This window comes from Megascapheus bottae, chromosome 6, assembly GCF_031878675.1.
Source record: "Megascapheus bottae isolate mThoBot1 chromosome 6, mThoBot2.hap1, whole genome shotgun sequence".
Lineage (NCBI taxonomy): Eukaryota > Metazoa > Chordata > Mammalia > Rodentia > Geomyidae > Megascapheus > Megascapheus bottae.
Genome location: NC_143514.1, coordinates 62,705,852 through 62,731,967, shown reverse-complemented (window position 1 = coordinate 62,731,967; position 26,116 = coordinate 62,705,852). Strand labels below are relative to the sequence as shown.

Genomic DNA, 26,116 nt, shown 5'->3' with positions numbered 1-26,116 from the left:
CCTACCACTAGGCCAAACTCCTGGCCCCTATCCTTAGTTTTTGACAGTCTTTTGTTGTTGTTGTTGGTCATGGGGCTTGAACTCTGGGACTGGGCACTGTCACTGAGCTCCTCAGCTACAGGCTACCATCCTACCCCTAGAGTCACAGCCCCACTTTCCATTTTCTAGTGATTAATTGGAGATAAGAATCTCTTGTTCTTTAGGTCCTTTAGTGCCTGGGCTGGCTTTGAACTGTGATCCTTAGATCTTAGTCTCCCAAGTAGCTACGATTACAGGCATGAGCCTCTGCACCTGGCAACAGTCTGCTTCTTAACCCATGTTAGTCTGGTGAATTGACTTGGTTTATTCGTGTGCCCAATGTGCAAGGTGGCTGAGGAGACCTGAGTAGTGGGGGGCCCCGTTCAGCTGCTCCCAGGACAAGAAGCCTTCCTTGCCTAATTGTTTCAAGGTTCTACATAGTGTTTTCTCTGTTGCATGATATACAAAATTTGAAAACATTTTCACTGACTGAAAGCTTGCTGAGTGAGAGAAACTCATGCCTCTAACCTGAGCTACTCAGAAGGCTGAAATTTGAGGGTTAGCCAGTCTGGGCAGGAAAATCTTTGAGACTCAAATCCTCTAATTAGCCACCAAAAAGCCAGAAGTGGAGCTAAGTCTCAATAGAGCATTAGTCTTAAGCAGAAAAGCCAAGCGACAGTGTCCAAACCCTGAATTGAAGTTCCAGTACTGGCACAATAAGAAATAAAATAAAAGCTTGCCCATCAAAGATGTATAGTACATTTCCCATTATTTTCCCCCTGTAATCCAGGCTTACAATTGTCTTTTCTGCTGTGTATCAAACCCTCAAATATCTGTCTCCTCTCCCCATGGCACCAATCAATAGGAATCAATCTATACCTGAAAATGTTTGCAACCCCATGCCTTCTATAGATGCCTCAAATGCAACATGCCTCAAGACATACTCATGGCAATAACCACGAATTGAGCATATGTGTTGGGGATTTACACACGTTATCTTAATTTTCCACATCAATGCACTAGAATTTGCACAGGTGATTCTGATTCACAGTGGAAAAGCAGCTTGCCACTTCCCAGGGCTCACACAGGGGCCAGGTTCCCACTTTGCCCACTATAACATCCTGCCTTCCTCCAAGTACATGCTGTTCCCAAATCCTCAACTATGTGAATCCAGTTCCACCCAGGAAACAAGAGAAATCTAGATGTGTCTTCCTTCCTCACACCCCACAGGCTCTCCCAGCATTCTCACTAAACATCTTTCCATTTTCTAGCCATCAAGCTGGATCGATCTAAGCAGCCATTTGCCCTGTTCCTTCTCCCTGGATGCTAAGGATAGCTTTAAGCTTTGCTGCACAGCTATAAGTCTCGACTACTCACAAGGATGGCACTCCATGACTGGCCTTGGGCAAAATCAAGAGACCTATCTAAAAAAGAAATATTAAAAGCAAAACAGGCCTGGGACTGGAGCTCAAATGATAGAACATGAGGGCCTAAGCCCAAGCTCCAGCATCATAAAATTTAAGGAAATGGGGAGTAGGGAAAACCAGCTGTGATGCAGCTTACCTGGCTGCAGACTCCTGAGGAGTGCCTACATTGTAGGTGCCCCTCCCCGCTCCAACTGAGTCAGTCTCCAGAGACGAGGCTCAGTGTTGCCCAGTGAGGCTCCAGGTGGCTACCGAGTAGAGTTAGGAGCCATGATCCCCTCAAGCGTCAATCTTGGCAGAGACCTCAATATTGCTCTGCAAGCTGGTACCCTCCCTGGAACTGTTCCTGGCAATCACTCCCTCATGCTTCCCACCTTACTTCCACCTCAAGGCACCCAGTCTTGCCCCACTCACAAAGCACAGGAGCCAGACCCTGGGTTCTGAGTTCTGAACCTGAACCGCTGCCAGGCTTCCAGACCTGCTTCCACCACACATCTACCCCCTCCCCCGCCCCGGCTTAACCATACAAAGGGACTTCCTTCCTGTCTTTCCCAGGTGCCTTTTCCTCTACTTCCCCCCATCCCTGGTGCCACCTCTGTGTCATCTGAGCATGCGACCCAGACCTGGCTCCCTGCAGCTTATCGTGTATTCTCAGAGCCGTGCACCCTAGGTCTCTTCATACCTCCTGACGCTCTTGCTAGTTTCTCTCCCTGCTGCTTCCTGCTGCTTCTGTAATACCAGTGTTTCCCAGAGTTCTGTTCTAACTCCTCTGGACATGACCAGTGCCATTTCTTCCTCTTGGCTTTCCCTCCTGTGTAGATGCTGTTGACACCATGTTGACTCTCATCCTTCCTTCTGCCCCATGTCCCCACTTAAGGGTTGTGGCTATTTAGGGGACACATACCTATGTAGCTCGTAAGACAACCCAAACTACACAGGGAATGGCTTCTTTCTTCCTCCCTAATTAATCTTAGTTCCTGTCCAGAGCCACCCATTCAGGCCTCAATTCTTTTTTTTTTTTTTTTTTTTGGCCAGTTCTGGGCTTGAGCTCAGGGCCTGAGCACTGTCCTTGGGTTTTCTCAAGGCTAGAGCTCTACCACTTGAGCCTCAGCACCACTTTCAGCTTTTTTCTATGTATGTGGTGCCAAGGAATTGAACTCAGGTCTTTGTGCATGCTAAGTAAGCACTGTACCACTAGGCCAAACTCCCAGCCCCTCAATTCTTTTAATTCCCCAATGACTACAACACTCTGGTGAACTACCTGTGTTCCCTTTCATTTCTTCTCCTCTTTTGCAATGACCTTAGTTCAGGTTTATCACATCCTTACTGGACTTGTCCAGAAGTTTCCTGATGGGCCTCTCAATCTCTAGTCTCTTTCTACATTTATGTAACCTTTAAATTAGTGATTGTTCTTTAAAAAAATTAAGCATAGAATCTCCTTTCTTTGAAAACGAATGAACTACATATATATAAAGCAACTTAGTTTGGGTCTTCCCATTAAAACTATCAACACTAACCTCCTTAGCTTGTATTTAACTATTCTTAATCTCCACTGCCAGATCTCTGACCATTTCCTGAGCCTGTTACACTTCTAAATAGAAGCCTTCTTCAGAAGAAAGCCTGCAGTCTCCTGGGCCCCCTCCTCTGAACAGTCTCCAAGCTCTCTGATTCTGGTGGAGACAAATGGTACTTCTTCCAGGACAGCTATGGTCTCTTACCCTGGCTCTCCTGAAGGAACTGATTGCCCTGGCCCCAAGTTTCCCCAGTGCCACACTTTATGTCAGATGCACCCTGCACAGAGGTGACATGTTTACTTGATTAGCCACCCTACCAGACCATGGTTCTCAGAAAAAAATGGGACTTCATCTGACCTTGTACTCCAAGACCTGACTGAATGTCTAGTACAGAGTGCATGAGCTATGCTAGACTATCAAGGGCACTAAAGTGGTGGGCACTAAGAGTGGTTCCTATTCAGAGAGCCCACCTACCTCCATCTGTCCCCATTGTTTCTCAGCTCAACTGAAAAGCACAGGGCCCCCGTGGTTTTCCTTTTCTCCCCCATTTATTGCCCAACTACCTCTGCTCCGTGTACGGCTGAATCTTTTGCACAATGATGTCGGAATCCAGTACCCCCAGGAGGACCCCAATCTGGCGGATGAACATCCCCTTCAGCCTCTCAGTTAGCTGACTGACGTTGACATCCAAGATGATCTCCACCAGGTTGTTTCTCCTGGGATCTGGAAAGCATGTGGATCAGTCATGGCTTCAGAAGTTGGAGGGTTAGAACAGACCTGTCACTGCACCTGAGCATGGGAGGGAGAGTAGGAGGGCATTCAGACTGCCTTCAGGGAGGAAAGCTCTATTGTGAACTCCTGATAAGGCAATCTGGGGCTGGCTTGAAAAGCTCTATGCAAACCTGAGAACTGCCACCCGTGCATGAGGGACAAGGTAAAGCCATGAAGCGTAGAGACAAGAGAGGGGAAACACAGCAGCTCTGTTTTCAACGCTCTGCCCTGTAGGGACTATAGAGTTCTCCAGGCAAATGGGGATGTCAAAAGCTTCACCTGATCCCGTTTGATGTTCAGAGACTTGCTGTACTTTACAGCAGTGGGAGGGAAAAGGTCAACTAGATCATCTTATCAGTGATGTGAATGCATCTCTCCCTACAGGTGTCAAATAATAAGCATGAAGAAGGGCAACTAGGATGTGAGGATTTCCTCAGTGCAGCCTCATAGCCACAGTCTGTTCACAGTTCTGGAAATGGGACGTGACTATGCTTACTCTTTTTTTTTTTCTTTCCCTGCTGGTCCTAGGAAATGAATTCAGGGCCCAATCTCTATCCTTGGGCTTTCATCAAGGCTAGCACTCTACTACTTGAGCCACAGCCCCACTTCCAGCTTTTCTATGTATCTGGTACCAAGGAATCAAACCAGGGTCTTTGTGCAAGCACTTGACCACTAGGCCAAACTCCCAGCCTTGAGCTTACTTTTGAACCTGTCCTAAAGATTGTTCCACACCTGAAAGTTCAGAAAGTGTTATTCACACTCTTGGCAGTGCCATCTGCCTGTTCTGGAGGAAAAGCCCTATCCATGATCTGACCATGAACATAGAAGGGATTCCGTGCTGTCTCAGCTGCTGTCCTTAGTAGGGCCAGAAATCTCCCAGAATCCTCATCTAACATACCCTGGGCCTGGCCTAGTCTATGAAGGGCAGGTTTGGAGTTAAAGTTTCACGTCAGGACCTCTATCTACCCCACGACACTCAGTTCCTCTCTATTACCAAATCTGCCGCAAAGCAAAACAGAAATTTTATTTCTGACAATCTGAAAAAAATGTACAGGGCATCAATTACTTAACCTTCCCTGGGTTGTCAGATAGAGCCTGAGGCTCAACTTATAAAAATAAATTGTTTTGTGCGTCTGGGTGCTGATGAGACATCATGACTCAAGCTATTCCTGTGCTTGAATTCCCAAGGCGCCCTGAGCCCTTGCTCCTCAGTCACATGCACAGGAGAAAGTGCTGGCCTGAGTACACACAGGCCTGGCTCTGGCACAACTGCTGTGTGACACTGAGCAAGCCCTGCCCTCCCTAAGGATCTTTTCTCCATCTGAGATGGGGCGAGAGGTGGGGGGTGTCTGTAGTCTTGTGTGCTGGGTATGAGGGGCACTGTTGGAAGAGGCAAGAAATTGTGAGCATAGGCTTTCTAGGGTCTGTCTGAAAGTTGGATACACTGCCTGGCTGTGTCCATGGTGGAGAGGAAGGCGTCTCAGGATAGAGACCCCAATGGGCTGGCTCTGGCAGTTCCACTCTGTATTTGTCACTACATGCACTCACCAGGTTTTACCTCCACAGTGGTCCGCTCTGTGTCACTCTCACCCTTGGCATCAGTCACTTTCAGGTGAAATGTATACATTCCCTCCACCAAGTTGGAAAGAAAGAGGACAGGGTGATGGTCGGAGTGATTCAACACCTCCTGCAAAGGAACAAGGCAAAGTTACAGAACAAAACCCCTTCTCTTGTTGTCAGCACTGCTTCTGTCCTAATGAGGCTCTATGGGGCTGGGTTCTTTTACCCCTGGGCACCGCATGACCTGTAAGAGCACAGCTACCCACAGCAGCCAGGACCAGGGCACAGAAAGCCATTTTGTGCCACACCAGCTTTGAGAATGACCTAGAGAAAGTCATTTAGCCTCCTAGGATTTCACAGATGATCCAGGTTTGATACCAGCGACCCCTTGGTTAAAACACATTGTGGACTGTTTGCCCCCCTCTCCACTGGCCTGCTACTTAGAAGTCATGCTGCTCTCCCATGCCTGGTCTACTCACGCCTGCTGCCGGGCTCCCCTCATCTCGAGTCCAGAGGTAGCTGATGATGCCCTTGTCATCTGAAGACTTGGATCCATCTAGCTCTGCTGTGCTCGTGGGCAAGGTAACCACCACATTCCCCGTTATCCGGGCTACTGGTGGTTCATTCATTTCTAATCAAAGAAATACCAGTGAAATAGTACAACATTCAGGAAGAGCAGGAATGCTGCTTCCTGATGGTTCTGGGGCAATTAAAAATCCAAAGCATCTTCAGTCGAGAGCTGTTCCCATGCCTGCCCATACCAGTCACCAACGCACAGATCTGAAGCTGGTCCCCCACAAAGTTGTAAACGTTACCCTCTGGATTGCTTTTTTTATTCCTCCCTTGGTAATTTATGAGAGAAAAATAGACTTTGAGCCTGGGCCTCTATAGAGGCCTTGTTTGCTCAGTAAATCAATATTTACTCAGCACAGTAAGATTATTAGGATATCACCAGCATAGCAGATGTTTTTCCTACTATCAGCTTATGGCCCTCTTCCAAGCTCCCAGCCATTGTGCCTGTAGACCAGGGCAAGGTCAATCAACCCCTTCCAGCTGGCTGCTGGCTGCAGCCTTCATGCTCAGAAAGCTATGGTACAGCACGGTCATTCTATAGCTTTGACAGCAGGTGTCACTGTAGCTAGCAAGAAAGTCATAGGAACCCAGGACTCAGCACAGAGGCAAAATCAAAATGCAAAGAAAAAAATTTTAATCCTTTCCTAAGGAGGAAGGAGGGAGGAAGAGAGGGAGGGGAGGAAAGAGGGAGAGAGGGAGAGAGGGAGGGAGGGAGGGAGTGGGAGTGAGGGAGGGAAGGAAGGAGACAGGCAGGGAGGAAAAGAAGATTGTTAAAATTCACCTATAATCACTGTCAATTAAAATGAAATAAAGTAGGAGCTAGGGCTAGGAATGCGGCTTAGTGGCAGAGTGCTTTCCTAGCATTCATGAGGCCCTGGGTTCAACTAATCAGTACCACATAAACAAAAAAAAATAAGATTATATTTAAAAGATTAAAAATAAGCCAGGTGCTGGTGGCTCATACCTGTAATCCTAGCTATTTAGGAAGCTAAGATCTGAAGATCTCAGTTCAAAGCCATCCTGGGCAGAAAAATCCCCGTGAGACTCATCTCTAATAAACTACTCAAAAAAAGAAGCTAGCCAGATGCAGTGGCTCGTGCCTATAATCCTAGCTACTCAGAAGGGAGGATTGTGGTTCAAAATTCAGCCAGGGCACTAAAAAACATGAAACTCTTATCTCCAATTAACTACTAAAAAAAAAAAAAAAGAAAAAGAAAATCAGGAAGTGGCACTGGGACTCAAAGGGTAGGGCAGTAGCCTTGAGCTAAAGAGCTCAGGGACAGCACCCAGGCCCAGAGTTCAAGTCCCACGACCCACCAAAAAAAAAAAAAGCCAGAACTGGTGAAGTGGTGCTGTGGCTCATGTGGGAGAGCAGTGGCTAGGGACAGCACCCAAGCCCTGAGTTCAAGCTCCAGGACTGGCAAAAATACAAATAAAAATTAATAAGAATAATAAATACAATAAAAGCTGCCCCCACTTCAACCTTCTTCATCATCTCTGGTCTCTAATCAATTTCTGCAGTTGTACAAGATACATAGACTCCTCAGCTGGCAAGGAGGTACCTTCTTTGACAATGACATTCACAGAGCTCTGGCTTTGCAGATTCCTCTCATCTTTTACAGTTAAGGTGAACACATAGGTCCCCACTTGCAGCCCAGACACGGTGGCGACACTGCTGTTAGCATTCTCTAGCTGTACCCCGTCAGGTCCTCTGAAAGAAAAGAGGTGGAGTTGTACCTGTCTGCTGCTCTGCCACCCCTGACACAGCAGGAAGTGACATTTGTTACTGCTTCAGTTAAGACATGAACAATTCCTTCCCAGACCTTGATAGGACATGTTTAAAAATATTTCATTTGGACATAGTGTCATTTAGCCCCAAAATATAGGCTACCTGCTGATCAGAAAATATTGCTCAGCAGCTTTCAAACACATCTAGATTTATCCTTTATATAAGCTTCTGGAACATTCAAACTCTTTATTGTTCCAGTTTGTAAAAGGATAAAGTTCTTTGAGCGGATCTGTGATTTAAAAAAAAATTTTTTTTTAAAGATTTAAGATGATGTTTCTGAAAAACACTTCTGGCCCAGTAGTTGATTCCAGTTCTTGGCAGCAAAAGAAGCAAAGTGTAGGGCCAGGAACTTGGCCTAGTGGTTAAAGTGCTTGCCTAGCAAGCACGAAGACCCGGGTTCGATTCCTTGGTACCACATATATAGAAAAAGCTGGAAGTCGTGCTGAGGCTCAAGTGGTAGAGTTCTATCCTTGAGAAAGTCCAAGGATAGTGCTCAGGCCCTGAGCTCAAGCCCAGGACTGGCAAAAAAAAAAAAAAAAAAAAAAAGAAGCAAAGTGTATTTCTTCATCACACACCCAAATCCCTCCTGATGAAAGGTCAAGAAGAGGAAATGGGCCAAGGCTGCAGAGGAGCTCTCAGGACAAAACCACCTTCTCAGCAACTCTATGGGCAAAGCTCCAGAGCAGCAGCATACTGCCACGCTGCCCCTGCCTCCTCCCTGCAGCAGAGTGGTGACTGTGTGCCAGTACCCAGGCAGGGCTGTGCACAGAGCCCCAAGTGCTGAAGCCTCTTCCCAATAAGCACAACAGGAGAGACCTGAAGAAGGCTTTGTGTTATTTTGCTTTTGAAACTTATTACCTCTGGCTCTAATAACTCTCCAAGAAGCACTGCTGAGCATTATCTCTGCTGCAACCACTAATAAAACTCAGCTCCACAGTGCATGAGGCCTAGCTTCAACAAAGGACAACAGGGAAAACACAATGAGCGGAGGCAGACCGGGTTTCCTCAAAAGACAGAAAAACAAGAGCCGAGGGAAATAATTTCTAGGGCCTCAGTAATCACAAGTCAAGTCATTTTTATAGAGCAATTAAAGCTCTACTCATCTCCCATGCCCTAGTTAAAGAAAAGAAATAAGACATGAAAACGTGTGTGTGTGTGTGTGTGTGTGTGTGTGTGTGTGTGTGCGCGTGTGTGTGTACATAAATACAAAGCAAAACAAGGGTCTATCAATAGCTATCTTCTTTGGAAACAGAGAATATCTTTTTTTTTTTTTGCCAGTCCTGGGGCTTGAACTCAGAGCATGAGCACTGTCCTTGAGCTTTCTCAAGGCTAGTGGTCTGCCACTTGACCCATAGCACCACTTCTGGCTTTTTCTATGTATGTGGTACCAAGGAATTGAACCTGGGTCTTCACGCTTGCTAAGCAAGGACTCTACCACTAGGCCAAACTCCCAGACCCTGGAAATGGAGAATACTTCTAACTTGTCCTTGCACTTCATGTGGGACCCTACATATAGTCTGAGTTCTACTCGCTATGGTTTAAAGGAGCTGAAAAAAAACTGAGAACTGTGGATAGTTTGATTAGGTAATTTCAGTTTAAATAGTGTACAGACCACAGGGTCTGTGTCTCTGCTAACTTAACTGATAAATTCTATCTTCTAGAAAATATTAACAGAGTAATACTTTTATAGATGGTTTTTCAATTTGTTAGTAGCTGCTTGCCCATCCTCCTGCCAGCCATACCCAGTGGATTGTGTATTTTTCTGCTCCATTATCCCTTCCAGTCTGTCTCTCAAGTATAATTAAACTGCATTTCAGCAGATGGATTGTACCAGCAAAAGCACCAGGGCTACATAAAACTACCTAGAGGCTAAATGATACAAACCATTCATTTTTTCTTAAAAATATTATTTACAATATCATTTTCTTGGGAGTTGAAATTCACGATTATAAACTCCTTTCTCAGTCACTCTCCTAGATAAGCCAATGAGAGTGAATGAATTCTTAAGCAAATAAAACCCTTGTCTTCCAAGGCCTAGAGCCTTTGCATAGATGGGGCCTGTGGTACCACTCACTGGGTTTTTTCCCAGAGGTAGGAGATGATTCTCTGGTCATCTGAGCTCTTGCTGCCATCCAAGGTTGTGCTGTCCACTGGTAGGGTCAGCTCTTTATCCGGACCTGCATCTGCCTGAGGAGGCTTGTTGTTTTCTAGGAGATAGACATGAGGGTCAAAAGCAATAAGTCCAGGTGGGAAAGAAGAGGATGCAATGGGACACTTGTTCTGGTAGCCATGGGAACTCTGCCTCCTTAGCTCACACCACAGAACTCTCAGATACGTGGGAGAGATAGATACCATCAGTGAGTGCACAATGAAGAATGAAGACAAAAACGTATCAAATAATTCTGAAAGAAACAGAACACTGTATGGGATTTAAGCTGGCCCTGAGGATCAAAGGCTCTATCCCCTGTATCTACACCAAGCCAAGGAATAATTACTAGCCAGGAGGGAACCCAAGGTGAAGCTGGTTCAAAGATAACACCAGGTGAATGGATGAAGGACATTGCTCTCAGAGGCTCTGTGAGTCCATGCCTTCTGCTTCCATTTTCAAGTAGCTCAGAACCTAAACTGTTTTCTCCCTCAAAGTTAAAGGGAGCAACCATTAGAAAACCCTCAGTGAACCCCCCATGACAGAACTTACCAGGCTGTACAATAACGGTCACTTGAGCAGTGGCCTGTTGTCCTACTGTGTCAGTCACTGTGAGTTGGTAGGTATAGTCTCCTTCTTGCATTGCAGAGAGCTGCAGGGTTGGTGTCCTAACACCCTATGTAAAATAAAAATTCAGGAGTGGAAAAGTGGATTTCCAGAATCACAACATTCCACCACAGTGCCTACTCTGGTAGAAGTGACTTGGCCAGTTTTGAAAGCTAGTTGTTACTGGGCTGTGATGTCCTAGTTTAGCATAATGATGACTGTTGAGTCAGACATCATGAGACATCCTTCAGTGTGCATAGATTCTACCTAATACATGAACTAAAGCCAGGTAAATTGTGAGCTTCAAGTTATTCCTCAACTTTACAACTACAGAATGGTATCAGAAGAAACATTATAAATAATTTAAGGTAAGCTTCCAATGCAGAAGCTTTCTGCAGAATAGGAGACAAAAACCTGGCAGCCAGATCCAGCTTTGTAGACATTTTGTTTGGCCTGCACTGTCTTAAAAGTTGAAAAATTTCACACAGATGTCTCAACTGTTGTTTGCTCTTACACAACAAAAATAACAAGCAACAGTGAGACCATACCTGTACGTGATAACGGCCAGGTATGTCATTGGTGCTTATGTGCCATCTAGTCTCTTCTTAAGTATCTTAAGAGAGAAGATACTTTTTTTTTGTCAGTCATGGGGCTTGAACTCTGGCCCTGGGTGTTGTCCCTGAGCTCTTCAGCTCAAGGCTACCACCCTACCCCTTGAGCCACAGCACCACTTCTGGCTTTCTAGTGGTTGATTGGAGATAAGAATCTTATGGTCAGGGGCCGGGAGTTTGGCCTAGTGGTTAAAGTGCTTGCCTAGCATGCATGAAGACCCGGGTTCGATTCCTCGGTACCACATACATAGATAAAAAGCCAGAAGTAGTGCTGAGGCTCAAGTGGTAGAGCTCTAGCCTTGAGAAAGTCCAAGGACAGTGCTCAGGCCCTGAGCTCAAGCCCAGGACTGGCAAAAAAAAAAAAAGAATCTTATGGTCTTCAGTGCACCAGCTGGCTTTGAATGGCAATCCTCAGAGCTCAGTCTCCTGAGTAGCTAGGATTACAGGTGTGAGCCACTGGCCCAGCAGAGAGAAGATGCTTTCTACAAAAAATCTACATTGATGGGTACCAGAGCTAAATAACATATGAGATTTGTACCCTTGTGGCTGCTAAGCAGATTGACTTTCTAAGGTGACTGACCCCCTCCCCCCAACAACTACATTTTTCTCCCTTCCTTCTTTCCTTCCTTCCTTCCTTCTTTCCTTCCTTCCTTCCTTCCTTCCTTCCTTTATTTTGTGGATCATGGGGCTGGAACTCAGCCTGGGCTACTGCCCTACCCTTGAGCCAAGCCCCACTTCCAGTTTTCTAGAGATTAACTGGAGATAAGAGTCTCAGGTCTTTTTGTGCCTGGGCTGGATTTGAACCTTGATCCTCAAATGTGAGTAGCTAGGATTACAGGTGAGAGCCACTGCATGCGTGCCCCAGCCCAACTACAATCTAACCTTAAAATCAAAAGTTTAAGGTAACAACTATTACTAACTTTTTCATCAAAGGCCGCTAAAACTTCCTGAATTTTGAAAAGTTTAAATGCACAAATACGATTTTGGTAAATTTTGAAAGGGAATATGACCCAAAGGAAATGTATCCATCATCTGACTTATGCAATGGTACATCACTTTTATAATAATAATACAAATAATTTTTAAAATAAAAGGGATGTAAATAGAGTAGTAAATCTGATCAAAGTATATTATATACATGTATGAAAATACCATAGTGAGATTAATTCACACTAATTGGGAGCAGGAGAGAATAGGGCAGAAATAAATCAGCATAGTAGTTCTTTTTTGCTCTAGCAAAAAACCTAGGACCAGTCCCTCCTACCTGCATCTCCACCACTTTTCCTTTGCTACTTGGGCTGAGTGACCACTCATAGCTGGTGATGCCATGGTCATCGGTGCTCTGGTTCCCAAAAAGAGTGATAGAATTCTGAGGCAGGGTGATCACTTGGTTTGGGCCGGCATTGGCCACAGGAGGGTAATCCACAGCCTTGTGCACAGTCAGGCTTGCGGTGGTAGAGCTGGTAGCTCCATCAGAGTCTACCACTGTCAAGCTATCAAGACAAGGAAAACACAATAAGCGATGGATGTAAGGGAAGAGACTAAAGAACATCAAAACTAAGAAATACCAAATGGGCAAGAATGCCTATTGCTACCTCTTCCTTTGGAAGCACAGAAAGAAGTGCTTCTTTCCAATGGCTCACACCTGGAATCCTAGCTACTTTGATTGAGAGATCATGGTTCCAGGCCAGACCACACATATATGAGAAACCCCTTCTCAATCAATAACTGGGCACAGTGGTATACTTCTGTCACCTTAGCTACAGGAAAGGCTGAGATCAGGAAAACTACAGATCACAAACCAGTCCGAACAAGAAAGTCCATGAGACACTATCTGAGCAGAAGAAGCTGTGGATGATGGTACAACGCTGCGAGTCCAGCTATAACGAGAAATCTAAAACAGGATTACCCTCCATGCCTTAGCAAAAAGCAAAAATAACCAGTGCAAAAAGAAAAGAAAAAAGAAGGCCAATGGTGTGGCCCTTAGAGCACCTGTCTAAGAAGCACAAACCTAAGTTCAAACCCCAGTACTAAAACTTAGGAAAAAGGAAAAAAACAAAAAAACAAAAAAACAAGGGTTAACACTAGAAGTTAATGCTGACTAAGGGTTTCCCATTTACCACATCCAGGTACTGCTCCAAGAGCTTTGTATTTCAATGCACCCATACAAAAGCTCTACAAACAAGGCAAAGAGAGGTAAACCAAGGCAAATAGGAAACCAAGGCAAAGAGAGGTAAAGTAATTTGCCCAAGATCCTACAGCTGACAGGCAATATGTGCCCAATACCAACTTTCTCTGCTGCCTGCACATGTCTATGCTGAGACCTCACTGTCTGATGCAAGCCCACATGATCCACTCTACAAAAGGCTTAGAGAGGCTAAGTAATCTGCCCAGGGCTGCAAAGTGAGCCAAAATGCAGCCCTCAGAAACTCATTTGTTTTGTTTTGTATTTCTTTTGAGACAGGGTTTTGGTAAGTAGCTAAGTCCCATCTCAAACTTGCAATCTTCTTATTTCAGCCTCCTGAATGCTGAGATTCTAGGCATGTTCCACTATGCCCATCTTAGAGCCCTATTCTTGGAAGAATGATCTGTGGCCACTATTACCCTGGAGTTTAAAGATGATGCACTTCATAGAGCATCCTGTCTGCATTAAGTGGTTCCTCCTTTATACTGCTTCCATGGTATGCACATCTCAAGAATGGACAACCTGGGCATACAGCCTCTGGGACAGACTAGGAAGGCTGGCTCCAGCAAAGACAGGAGCTTGAGATGGAAATGAATTCTCCTACGCAACAGGCCCACAGTTTGTGCCAGTGAGAAACAGTATCTGCAAGGGGAAAAAATGTTCTTTTATAAGAGCAGGCTTTTACCTAAATGATGCCTTCCAGCTGAACAGTCTAAAGCTTCTCATGCCACCTCAAAATGTGAGCATAAGCAAGCAAGGAGGTTTGGGATCCTTCCATTTTGCTGACAGAAAGAAGAAAAGCAAAGAAAAGACATGTGGTTTGTTTAACTCTCGCCACAAGCCTCTGACACAGCGAGGTGTCTGTGAAGCTTCCTCCTGTCACCTCTCCTTTCACCTGTGGTCCACAGGAGATTTGGGTACTATAGCCTTTAGGAGAAAAGCAGGAAAATTGGGACACAAATACATGTACAAATTCAGTCAGTCCTGGAAAAGAGAAACACACACACACACACACACACACACACACACACACACACACACACCCCACAGTCGTACTGCCTCTTTTCTCAATTTCCCTGTTGTTTTCACAAGTCTATTGTTATTATAAACAGACCTTACTCCTGTGTCAGAGCAGAAATGAGTTATGGACAGATGGCAAAATGGCAACTGCTCATTCTTCTAACTTTCACCCCAAGCAGATCCTGGCTTGTCTGCAACACTCCTGGAGCAAGTAACAGCTAACTACAAGGCTGGGCAGAGAGGCTAATGCCACATAGAAGCAGGAGAGAGGGGAGGGTAAGTGAACACCAATCAGACTGTACCTTAGTGCTAATCCAGTCTAATTCCACCATCTCACAATAAAACAAAAAAAGAGGGCTAGTAATACAATCACTGTTGGTACCCCACTGATATAACAAACTGTAAGCCACCATTATGGTTAAAAGCAGACTCAAATTAGAATGCTATGTGCTCTTGAGCAAATTACTTAGCCTCTTTGTTCAAAAATGTCCTAACCTATAAAATGAGAGAAACCACAAAGCCTTTTATAGGATTAAATAAAATGCTACAAAGGCTCAGAAAATTTCTTAGCATATATTATTCAGAAAACAAGTTGTTCTTGTTACTGTGTGTGTGTGTGTGTGTGTGTGTACATGCATATCCAATTAGTAGGGCTTCAGGACCTTTTACTCTTACTCAGGACCTTTTCCTCTCACAGTTGGCATTCTACCAACTGAATCACATCTCTCGTTTGGGCTTTTGGCTGTTAACTGAAGCAAAGTCTCTCAGATAGTCTGCCTGAGCTGGCTCTCAAGCACAATCCTCAGATTTCAACCTTTTAAGTAGCTAAGATTATAGGAGTAAACCACTGGATCCAGCTGGGTTTTTTGGTTTGTTTGTTTTGCTTTAAGACAGGGTCTAATGATGAATGACATGAAACTCTCCATGTGGCCCAGGATGATCTCAAACTCAAGATCCTCCTGTCTCAGTTGCCTGAGTTCTGAGAATGCAGGTATCTACCACCATACTACACTTAGCTACTATTTTTTTTAAGTGTTCAACATGGTCCAGGCTAAATTCTATAAAGAGGAATTTCCCATATTAGAAATCTAAGGTTACAAAAATTCAAATATCCATTTTAAGCCAACAAGAAGGAAATAATCTTGCTGTACTGAAAGCTGCTTTCCACTCACCTGCAATTATAAGCCAGATAAAGTTCTACTAAATCAGAATCTGTACACTGGTGTATATGGTAAGGACTATACAAAGACAATCATCTGTGCCTCCAACAATGCCAAAATATTGATAAACCTCAAGCCCCCAGGCACCACACAGCCATGCATAAGCTGTCTCCTTATGGCAGGAGCCTGTGACATGTCTTCTTTTGGGAGGAACTACAAAAGGGTTCATAGGAAATGAAGCAAAGCTTTAATGATGGGCAGTACTTCAATAGATGTAGAAAAAAACTCAAGGAAGAATAAACAAAATGCATGAGCCAAATCAAGGAGAAAATAGAATCTGCTTGTAACTTCTAGTTGTGTGACCTCAGAGAAGTTACTAAACATGAGCAACTCCATTTTCTCAGCTCAATGAGGACAGTGTCATTGAAACATAGCAAGTATACGATATCCAAATACTTCAGAACAAAAGAAATTAAGCTATATAAGAATTAAGCTATATATGGGCTGGGAGTTTAGCCTTGTGGTTAGAGTGCTTGCCTAGCATGCACAGAGACCTGGGTTCAGTTCCTCAGAACCACATACATAGAAAAGCTGGAAGTGGTAGTGTGGCTCAAGTGATAGAGCACTATCCCTGAGGGGAAAAATAAGCCCAAGGACAGTGCTCAGGCCCTGAGTTCAATCCCCAGGACTGGCAAAAAAATAAAAATAAAAATAAAGAATTAAGCTACATAAATCCTTATAAAGTACATTTTAAAATGTCCATATCAATTCACCAAAAGTCTTTCTGTGATTCAGATTCTCTAAAAAGTCAAAATAAAGAAAGATCCTAGAGCCAGGCGTGGTGACTCACCCCTATAATCCTAGCAACTCAGGAGGCTGAGATCTGAGAATCAAGGTTCAAAGTCAGCCCTGGCACAAAAGAACCAGAGACTCTTACCTCCAATTAACCTCTAGAAAACGGGAAGTGGGGCTTGGCTCGAGGGTAGGGCAGTAGCCTTGAGCTAAAGAGCTCAGGGACAGCACCCAGGCCAAGTTCAAGCCCCATGACCCTCAAAAAAAAAAAAGATCCTAGGGCTGGGATGTAGCTCTGTGACAAAGCGCTTGCCTAGCAAGGAAAAAATACAGTTAAAAAAAAAAAGATCCTGAAAAATTATGTTCAAACAAACCACAAGCCCAAAGTAAAGATTTGGAGGTATCCTAAACCAAAAGAACATTATCTAATTTCCTTCAAAATCTTGAGGGGGAAGGGGGAACCTAAGGAGTGGGGAGAGAACAAGGAAGATGGGCCCTTAGAGTGAATGGCAAAAATCCTAGATGTTTGAAATCTTCCAGAAAAAGTTTTGAGAAGGATAGACTGTGCAAGCACTGTGCTCTAAGAAGTCATTGGGACTCTCAGTCACCAGAAGACTCAGAAAACCAATAAAACAAAAGGCTGCATTATCAATCAAGTTGACAGGGAAGGGATTTTCATCAAGTCACTCCCTCAAGAATGTAAAACCCACAGTGGGGGAAAAATGGGTTATGCTCAACTTACCTGAAGGTGTAGTTCCCAGGGACAAGCTTACTTAGTTTCAAAATAGCTTTGTCTTCGGAAATTTTCTCTTCTCTCAGAGGCCCTTTAAGTTCTTCCCAATGGTACTGGACAATTTTATCATCATCAGTGCTTTCTAGACCATGAAGAAGATCAGTTACAAGGTAAGAATACTGAGTCTCAGCACTTACTTAGTTTATACAAATCAAAATTTGAGATAGGAAAACCTCATGAGATTACAAACTAGCTCTATGGAGTGTTTCTTCCCCAGGTGTATTGGGTCATTTGGCCTCTCTATGAGTATTCTACTGCATAGTTTTCTAAAGACTCCACCATATGGTTAAAATGCCACTTACTAGATGAAGCAAAGGGAAAGCAATCTTAGCAGTCTATTCCCTCCCCACACCCCGTGGGCTGAGGTACTTTAACTGCTGGGCCTAGGTGCTATCCCTGAGCTCTTCAGCTCAAGGCTACCACTTGAGCCACAGCACCACTTCTGGTTTTCTGGTGGTTAATTGGAGATATGAGTCTCATTGACTGGGCCGGGAGTTTGGCCTAGTGGTAGAGTGCTTGCCTAGCATGCACAAAGACCCAGGTTTGATTCCTCGGGACCACATACATAGAAAAAAAGCTGGAAGTGGGGCTGAGGCTCAGGTGGTAGAGCTCTGGCCCTGACAGTGCTCAGGCCCTCAGCTCAAGCCCAGGACTTTGTCTCATTGACTTTTGTGTCAGGGATGACTTTGATCCATGATCCTCAGATCTCAGCCTCCTGAATAGCTAGGATTACATGCCAGAGCCACCAGTGCCCAGCAGCAGTCATTCTTAAACATAGAAAAACACTCAACCAGTTGGGAATTTAGTAGAGTGCTTGCCTAGCATGCAAAGACCCAGGTTCAATTCCTCAGTACCAAATACATAGAAAAACCACAAGTGGTGCTGTGGCTCCAATGGTAGAGTGCTAGCCTTGAGTAAAGCCCAAGAAAGACATTCAACCTCACTAAGAAAAAATTAAATTTAAAATTACTATTGAGGGGCTGGGAGTTTGGCCTAGTGGTAAGAGTGCTTGCTTAGCATGCACGAAGACCCAGGTTCAATTCCTCAGCACCCCACATACATAGAAAAAGCCAGAAGTGGTGCTGTGGCTCAAGTAGTAGAGAAAGCCCAAGGACAATGCTCAGGCCCTGAGCTCAAGCCACAGGACTGGCAAAAAAAAAAAATTACTATTGAGCCAGGCATCGGTGGCTCATGCCTGTAATCTTGTTACTTGAAAGCTGAGAATAAGTGGATTGTGGTTCGAGGAAAACTCAGGGTCATTTCATAGCTGAGCCCAGTGGTGCACACTTGCTATGATAGTGTCATGAAAAGTTGAGATCAGGAAGTTAGGGTTATAGGCCAACCTAGGCAGACAAGTCCATGAGACCAGAAGTTGGACATGGTGCCATATGTCTGTCATTCCAGTGACCACGAGAAGCTAAAAACAGATCGATGGTAGCCCAAGCACATTCCCTGACAGGAAAACAAGACCCTCTCTCAAAAATAAGCAGCATAAGATGAACAGGAGTCATGGCTCAGTGGTACAACACCTACCCAGCAAGCTCGAGGCCAAGTTCAATCCTCAGGACTGTCTGCACACACACCACAAAGAGTACATTGGCAGTATTGGAATTTAAATTCAAGGCCTCATGCTTGCTAAACAAGTGCTCTACCACTTGAATGACATCTTCAGCCCTCAAAAAACTGCTTCTTTTTTTTGGCAGGGGAGTCATGAGGTTTGAACTCCTGGCCTGGGCACTGTCCCTTAGCTCTTCAGCTCAAGGCTACCACCCTACCCCTGGAGCCACAGTCCCACTTCCCATTTTCTTTTTCTTTCTTTTTTTTTTTTTTTTTTTTTGCCAGTCCTGGGCTTGAGTTCAGGGCCTGAGCACTGTCCTTGGACTTTCTCAAGGCCAGAGCTCCACCACTTGAGCCTCAGCACCACTTCTGGCTTTTTTCTATGTATGTGGTACCAAGGAATTGAACCCGAGTATTCGTGCATGCTAGGCAAGCACTCTACCACTAAGCCAAACTCCCAGTCCACCACTTCCCATTTTCTAGAGGTTAATTGGAAATAAGAGTCTCACAGTCTTTAGTGCCTGGGCTGGCTTTGAACCGCAATCCTCAGATCTCAGCCTCCTGAGTAGCCTGCTAAAAAATTATTTTTGAGATACCATATTTTAACTTATCAGAATGGTTTAAAAATTTTCACAAGCCAGGTGCAGTGGCTCACGCCTATAATCCTAGCACCCAGGCCCAGAGTTCAAGCCCCACAACTAACTAAAAAAAAAATAATTTTTTTCATAGCACATTACTTGGGTAAGTAAAGAGAGAGGGAAGTGGAAGCATAAGCTGATATAACTAATTACTGTATAATAAATACTTGGGCAACATTTATCTTTGCTTCCACAATTCTCCTATGAATTCTTCTATAAATTCTATGAGTTTATCCTGAAGCTAAACTTGCATATATTAAAACTTTACATTGACAAGATTGTTCAGATAATACTGTTTATAATACTAATCTAAAGGATTAAGGAGGGACTAGAGTTTAACCTAGTGGTAAAATACTTGCCTAGCATGTGCAAAGACCCAGTTTCGATTCTTTAGTACCACAAACAGAAAAAAAATAAGCTAGAAGTGGTTCTGTGGCTCAAGTGGTAGAGCTATAGCCCTGAAAAAAATCCAAGGACAGTGCTCAGGCCCTGAGATCAAGCCAGGACCAGCCCCCTAAAAAAGGAATCTGGGGGCAGGGCCTAGTGGCAAGAGTGCTTGCTTAGCAGGAAGACCTGGGTTTGATTCCTTGGTACCACATACATAGACAGGAGTGGTGCTGTGGCTCAAGTGGTAGAGCTCTAGCCTTAGGACAGCGCCCAGGCCCTGAGTTCAAGCCCTGGGACTGGCAAAGAAGAAGAAGAAGAAGAAGAAGGAGGAGGAGGAGGAGGAAGAGGAGGAGGAGGAGGAGGAGGAGGAGGAGGGGGAGAAGGAGAAGGAGGAGGAGGGAAGGAAGGAAGGAAGAAGGAAGAAGGAAGAAGGAAGAAAGAAGAAAGAAGAGGAAGAAGAGGAAGAAGAAGAAGAGGAAGAAGAAGCAGAACAACAACAACAACAAGAGGAGGAGGAGGAGGAAGAGGAAGAAGAAGAAGAAGAAGAAGAAGAAGAAGAAGAAGAAGAAGAAGAAGAAGAATTAAAGCATCTAAGAATTCTAAAGATTAAAAACAAGCACATGTTTTACAATGAAATTATACAGCCAGGTGATACAGGTGATAGAGTATTCTCTAATTTTAAAAGTAGGAATAAGTGTTTCATTCATTGTTTCAGAAGAATAACATACAAAATAAACTATAAAAATTAAATATAATGTGATGTTTAACAAATATAAAAATGACATATAATGTGTGTTATCATTTGTATAAATAAGGATGATGACTACTCTATGCATATTTCCTCTGGAAAGGACCTCTGGAAGGATAGCATTGGTTAGCTGGAAGAAACTGGATAGTTGGTAGACAGGATGACATCATTCTGTTCAATGGAAACCTTTATATATTGATTAATATATACTGACTAATATATTGACTCAACTTTCAGTTGAATATTTATATTCAAAACAAGAAAACCCAGTACTATGATCATATTTTCTCTGACAAGGCCTTCTTGTTCTCTTTCTCTGCCCTCTTGGCCTGATATTCTCCTGTTCTCTAACCAGAACTATCAACATGAAAAGCTTTACCTTGCTAGAGTGTACTGCCTCTATCAAAACCACTGTTGGTACAAGGCAGTAGCCAGCCAGTCAAGGCAGTGGGGCTTTCATGGGTCTCAAGTGAAACCAAGCAAATAATGGTAAGAAGATAAGTCTGAACCACCCACACCTAAGACCTTGTGTACACCAGGCCAACTCTTCAATCTCCATACCCAGAAACCTGTACACAGAGACAGAGAGGGGGGGGAGAGAGGGGGGAGAGAGGGAGGGAGGGAGGGAGGGAGAGAGGGAGAGAGAGAGAGAGCGAGAGAGAGAGAGAGAGAGAGAGAGAGAGAGAGAGAGAGAGAGAGAGAGAGAGAGAGAGAGAGAGAGAGAGAGAGAGGAGAGAGTGTGTGTGTACCAGGGCCAAGAACAAAGATCCATCAATTAAGATTCCTCTAAAAAGTGAAATGCTAGCAAGCCAGGGAAGTTATGAGATGAGTCTTTGCAGGAGGAGGCTGCGGATGTCTTGTTGAGTCATGATGTCTGGGTGAGAGTTTCTAGGTCCAGCCTAGAAATGCCACCTAAGCAAATTTTCAACTAAGGTAATTGAGAAGACGAAGACGAAGACGAAGAAGACCAAGACGAAGAAGAGGAAGGAGAAGGAGAAGGGGAAGGAGAAGGAGAAGGGGAAGAGGAAGAGGAAGAGGAAGAGGGAGAAGGAGAAGGGGAAGGGGAAGGGGAAGGGGAAGGGGAAGGGGAAGGAGAAGGAGAAGGAGAAGGAGAAGGAGAAGGAGAAGGAGAAGGAGAAGCAACTCAAGTAACTGCAAATATATGCATAATCTTACTTTCTTACCACCTCAAATCAGAGGTATTACTTCAGGCAAGCCATATGGGATTTCAAGCAGAGTCTGTCTGGCTGGTTATCTCCTAATCTGCTCCTTCCATAGTTGGCCCCAAATCTCCTACCAGAGTATACCATGTATGTTCTTTTATAACATGGTGCTTAGACAAGTACTCACGGCTGCCATCAATGACTGTAGAGGTGGTTGGCAGAGAGATCTCTTGGAACTGAGGTGACACGATAGCAACAGGAGGCTGATTCTTACGGGGCTCTGTAAGAAATGATCCAGAAGAAATAGGGAAAGGCATTTTACAAATTACTGGAGCATAAGCAGGGATAGTGCCCAGGCCCTGAGTTTCAAGCCCCAGGACTGGCAAAAAAATTATTAATAAGTTAGTAAGTCAGCTACTTTGTTGTAGGTGAGAAGGTCATATCTGAGTGATTTAGAAGTCAATATTAATTACATAATAGATGGCTGAAGAATTGCCATATGGGAAAGTTCCAAAATCAAGTGGCCATTCTCAATCTAAGATACTTAAAAATGTACTATGGCGTCTTCCAGACCTATGTCTATGCCTTCTCCCCCCCCCCACTTAAAACAGGGTCTTTCTCTGTAGCCCAGGATAGCCTCAAAATCATGTGTCAGGCTCCTGCATGCTCGGATTACAGGAAGTGCTACCACATATCCCTGTGCATTCTTTCAACACTTATTTGTGTCCGACTCATGAGAAGTATAATAGCCATCAGTGACTGCTTTCAGGGCAGACTGAATAGACGTAGGTAACTAATAGCTATGTGCAATAAGATCCTAGACAAGCACACCATCTTAACCATTTCTGATTTGATTGATTGTGTGCGTGGCAGGGGGAGATTGGATGAATGAAAGGAAGGTCACAGACCATTCTGGTCTAATAAAATGACTGAGCTACAAAGCTAGATCATTTTCTTTGAGAAAAAGATATTGCTATGACCAGCATGACCATTTGAGCCTGCTCCTTCTCCCCACATCCCCATCCCCCTTTGGCCATGCTGACAATTTAAATGAGGGCTTCATTCATGCTAGGTAAGTGCTCTTCAACTGAGCTATACCCACAATCTATTTTTTAAAAGATGAAAAGACGGCACCACTGGTTCTCATCTGTAAACTCAGGAGGCTGAGATCTGAGAATTTCAGTTCAAAGCCAGTCCAGGCAGTAAAGTCCATGAGACTCTTATCTCCAAGTAACCCACCAAAAAGTTAGAAGTGAAGCTGTGGCTCAGGTGATACAGTGCTAGCCTTGAGCAAAAAAAGCCCAGGGACAGTGCCCAGGCCCCGATTTCAAGCCCTGGGACCAGTATCCAAGGAAAAAAGAAGTGAAAGACTTAGGTTCAAAGCCCAAGAAATGACGAGAACGGTCAGTTACCAAGAAAGACAGAAAACAGTATTACATGTAGCACTCTTCAACAACTTTAAAATTTCTCTGAAAATACCAAACAGGATACCTTGCAACTGCATTGTGATCTACCAACAGTGACTCATTTAAAAGCATGACAGATGGATTTGGTTTCCAAGGTCAAAGAATTAGGTTTAAATGAGGAATTCTGTGTTCAAAGAACCACATCTCTAGAAAGCAACCAGACACAACTAGTCACTTGATGGGTTCACCTTCTGAACCAGTGGCTACTAGCTTCTCTGGGTCTCTTAATTACAACATATGGTCTTCTCTCGACAGGGCCCACTTAGAGTAGTTCTGTGGTAGACAGGTTACTGATCAGGCCATACAGCACTCTGGACCCTGAGACTCATGTCTCCTTGCCCAGCCCAAGTATTACAACTAGAACTCTTAGAACAAATACGTACTTTACTGCTATAATATTTTAATACACTGAACTAGGAACTGCCCAACAAATACATTAATGTGAATTATAAAACCCAAAGTCTAATCTCCTGTCCTCAGGAGTCTTGCAGAGGGAGCAATAAGACATGGCCACACATACCTGGCTTTACTGTCACATTCACATAGCCTTCCCCATGGGCATTCTGACCATCTACAATCACTTTGAATTCGTACAGGCCTGGAGTCAGCTGCAGAAGTGAGAGAAGATCTTTTAGACAACCACAAAGAGCAGCAATTGTATTAGATACTATATGGATCTGAGCTTCCTCATGCTGAATTTTGTACTCCTTTCTGCCCTATTTTCAAAATGGAAGTAATTAGCTACAGCTATTACACAATGAGTTAAACATTAAAAAATATAGTTTTTACTGTGTGTCTTATTACTAGCTGCCTCTAGAACAACAGAAGGGATTCCAATCTCTCTGTACTCTCATTTTCTTCTCAGAACGTTAAGGGCCCAACCATCCTACTTCCCAGTTATGAAATAAAATAATCATCTCTTGAAAGAAAAACATCTTATTAAATACCAAATAGTTGCCAAGTATCTGAAATTTTTTTCCTCCTAATTTCCACTAACAGTATAAAGATAATAACAAAGGGGAGAGGAAACAATATAATCATCTACCATTTTACTAGCATACCTACATTTCCTATGTTAATACTTTCTATTTCTCTATTTCCATCTCTGACCATATACAAAAAAATAATTTTACATAGTTCATTCATTCAAACATTTCTTGAGAGATGCTCACATATGAGTCACCGTTCCAGGCTTAGGGTTTAGAGGTGAACAAGTATGACCCCTATTTCCCAAGAGCTCAAATATCAAAAAGTATCCAGGCTCTAGTTAAAAAAAAAAAAATCAGCCAGGCACAGTGACTCATAACTGTAATCCTAGCTACTCAGGAGGCTGAGCTCTGAGGATCAAGGTTCAAAGCCTGGGCACAAAAGGAGCTGAGACTTGAATTAACCTCTAGAAAACAGGAAGTGGGGCTTGGCTCAAAAGTAGGGCAATAGCCCTGAGCTGAAGAGCTCAACGACAATGTCCAGGCGTGGGGTAGAGTGGTAGCCTTGAGATGAAAAGCTCAGGGACAGCACCCAGGCCGAGTTCAAGCCCTATAACCCCCACACACAAAAAAATCAAGGTATATAACTTTTTATTGTTCTTCTTTTCATTAAACATGAATCCCTTCCCCCAACATGATATATTTTTAATATCCATTTGAATTATTATGGCATAATATATAGAAAAAATATATCATAATACATTGTTGGAAATTAGGGTTCTTTTCCATTTTTGCCATTATAACTGTCCATAATGAATATCTCTGAGGAAAATAAGAGAGTTTTGTTTCTTTTAAATTATCTTCTTAGTGCAACTGGCCAAAGCAGTGTTTTATGCTGCCTTTTTTCTTCCTAGGCTGTCATCTCCTTTCTTCCCTCAGTGACAACATGCCCTGCACTACCACCTTATCGGGCTTATTTCTTCCCTCCACACGCTCGATCTGATCTTAGCTATGACCATGGCTTCAATTATCACCTATGTGGCATTGACTCATAAATTCATTGTTTTAGCTTGACCTATCTTTTGGAATGTTTGTCTCTTTTCTCCTACTACTAGCAGGACAATTCTACTCAACATCTCATAGGTACTTCAAATTCATTCTGCCCCAAAAAAGATTAATCATCTGTTCCCAACCTGTTCCTCCTTCTGTGTTCCTCGTTTTGGTGAACATCCACCCACATGCCTAAGCCAAAAAGCTAAAATATCCTAGGCTTCTCTTCCCCAATACCTCCAACCAATTCGCTGATCATCAGTTTCACGAAGATATCGTCTATGTTATCCTCCATCCACACTGCATCATCTTAGTTCTTAACCACTCCTTATGGCAAGTATGAAAGCATGGGCATAGAAACAGAGGTTCCAGCCAGGCAGGGTGGCTCGCACCTATAATCCTAGCTACTCAGGAGTCTGAGATCTGAGGATCAAGGTTCAAAGCCAGCCCAGGCACAAAAGGACCTGAGACTCTTACCTCCAATTAACCTCTAGAAAATGTAAAGTAGGGCTTGGCTCAAGGGTAGGGTGGTAGCCTTGCGCTGAAGAGCTCAGGGACAGCGCCCAAGCCCCATTACCCCACCCAAAAAAAAAAAAAGAGGCTCCAGTTCACATCCACCATTTAAGAGCTTTGCTAATTTTGGCCAATGCACTTCCTTTTCACAAGTTTTAGTTTTATTATTTGTAAAATAAACATTAACACCTATATGTAGGAGGTATGGAAATTAAAAGAAATAGGTGAGTAAAACAAGCATCGTGTCTGACATGTGGTATGAGCTCAAGAAGTGGTTTTTCATTTTCCTTTCTTTCTTCCTTCTAATTCTTTTTCCTTATTACCTCTCCTCCCTCCCTCCCACTCTCCCCCACCTCTCTCTCTCCTCTCCCCCCCTCCTTTTATTAGACACAGGGTCTCGCTATGTAGCCCAGGCTGGCCTCAAAAATAACATCCTCCTGCCTCTGTTTCTGAAATGCAGGAATTGTAGACAGGCACCATCACACCTCACTATTTAGGTGTTATTATTTTACTTTGTTTTACTTTATTTGTTTTATTCTGAAAAACATAACTTCCCACTTAAGTTTTTTTTTTTTTTTTTGCCAGTCCTGGGCTTGAGCTCAGGGCCTGAGCACTGTCCTTGGACTTTCTCAAGGCTAGAACTCTACCACTTGAGTCTCAGCACCACTTCTGGCTTTTTTCTATGTATGTGGTACCGAAAAATCGA

General features: G+C 43.8%; 1 protein-coding gene across 1 annotated transcript in view; it reads right to left on the bottom strand.

Moving 5' to 3' along the window:
* Positions 1–26,116, bottom strand: part of Kiaa0319l (KIAA0319 like) — a 90,972-nt gene that overhangs the window by 7,326 nt on the left and 57,530 nt on the right. The window contains exons 7-16 of the mRNA XM_090335247.1: positions 23,442–23,529; positions 21,643–21,735; positions 16,912–17,044; positions 12,277–12,505; positions 10,348–10,471; positions 9,724–9,856; positions 7,423–7,571; positions 5,767–5,918; positions 5,276–5,414; positions 3,520–3,679 (exon numbers count right to left, since the gene is read on the bottom strand). Of these exons, the coding sequence (XP_090191373.1) occupies positions 3,520–3,679; positions 5,276–5,414; positions 5,767–5,918; positions 7,423–7,571; positions 9,724–9,856; positions 10,348–10,471; positions 12,277–12,505; positions 16,912–17,044; positions 21,643–21,735; positions 23,442–23,529 (1,400 nt within the window). The remainder of the gene's footprint in view (positions 1–3,519; positions 3,680–5,275; positions 5,415–5,766; positions 5,919–7,422; positions 7,572–9,723; positions 9,857–10,347; positions 10,472–12,276; positions 12,506–16,911; positions 17,045–21,642; positions 21,736–23,441; positions 23,530–26,116) is intronic.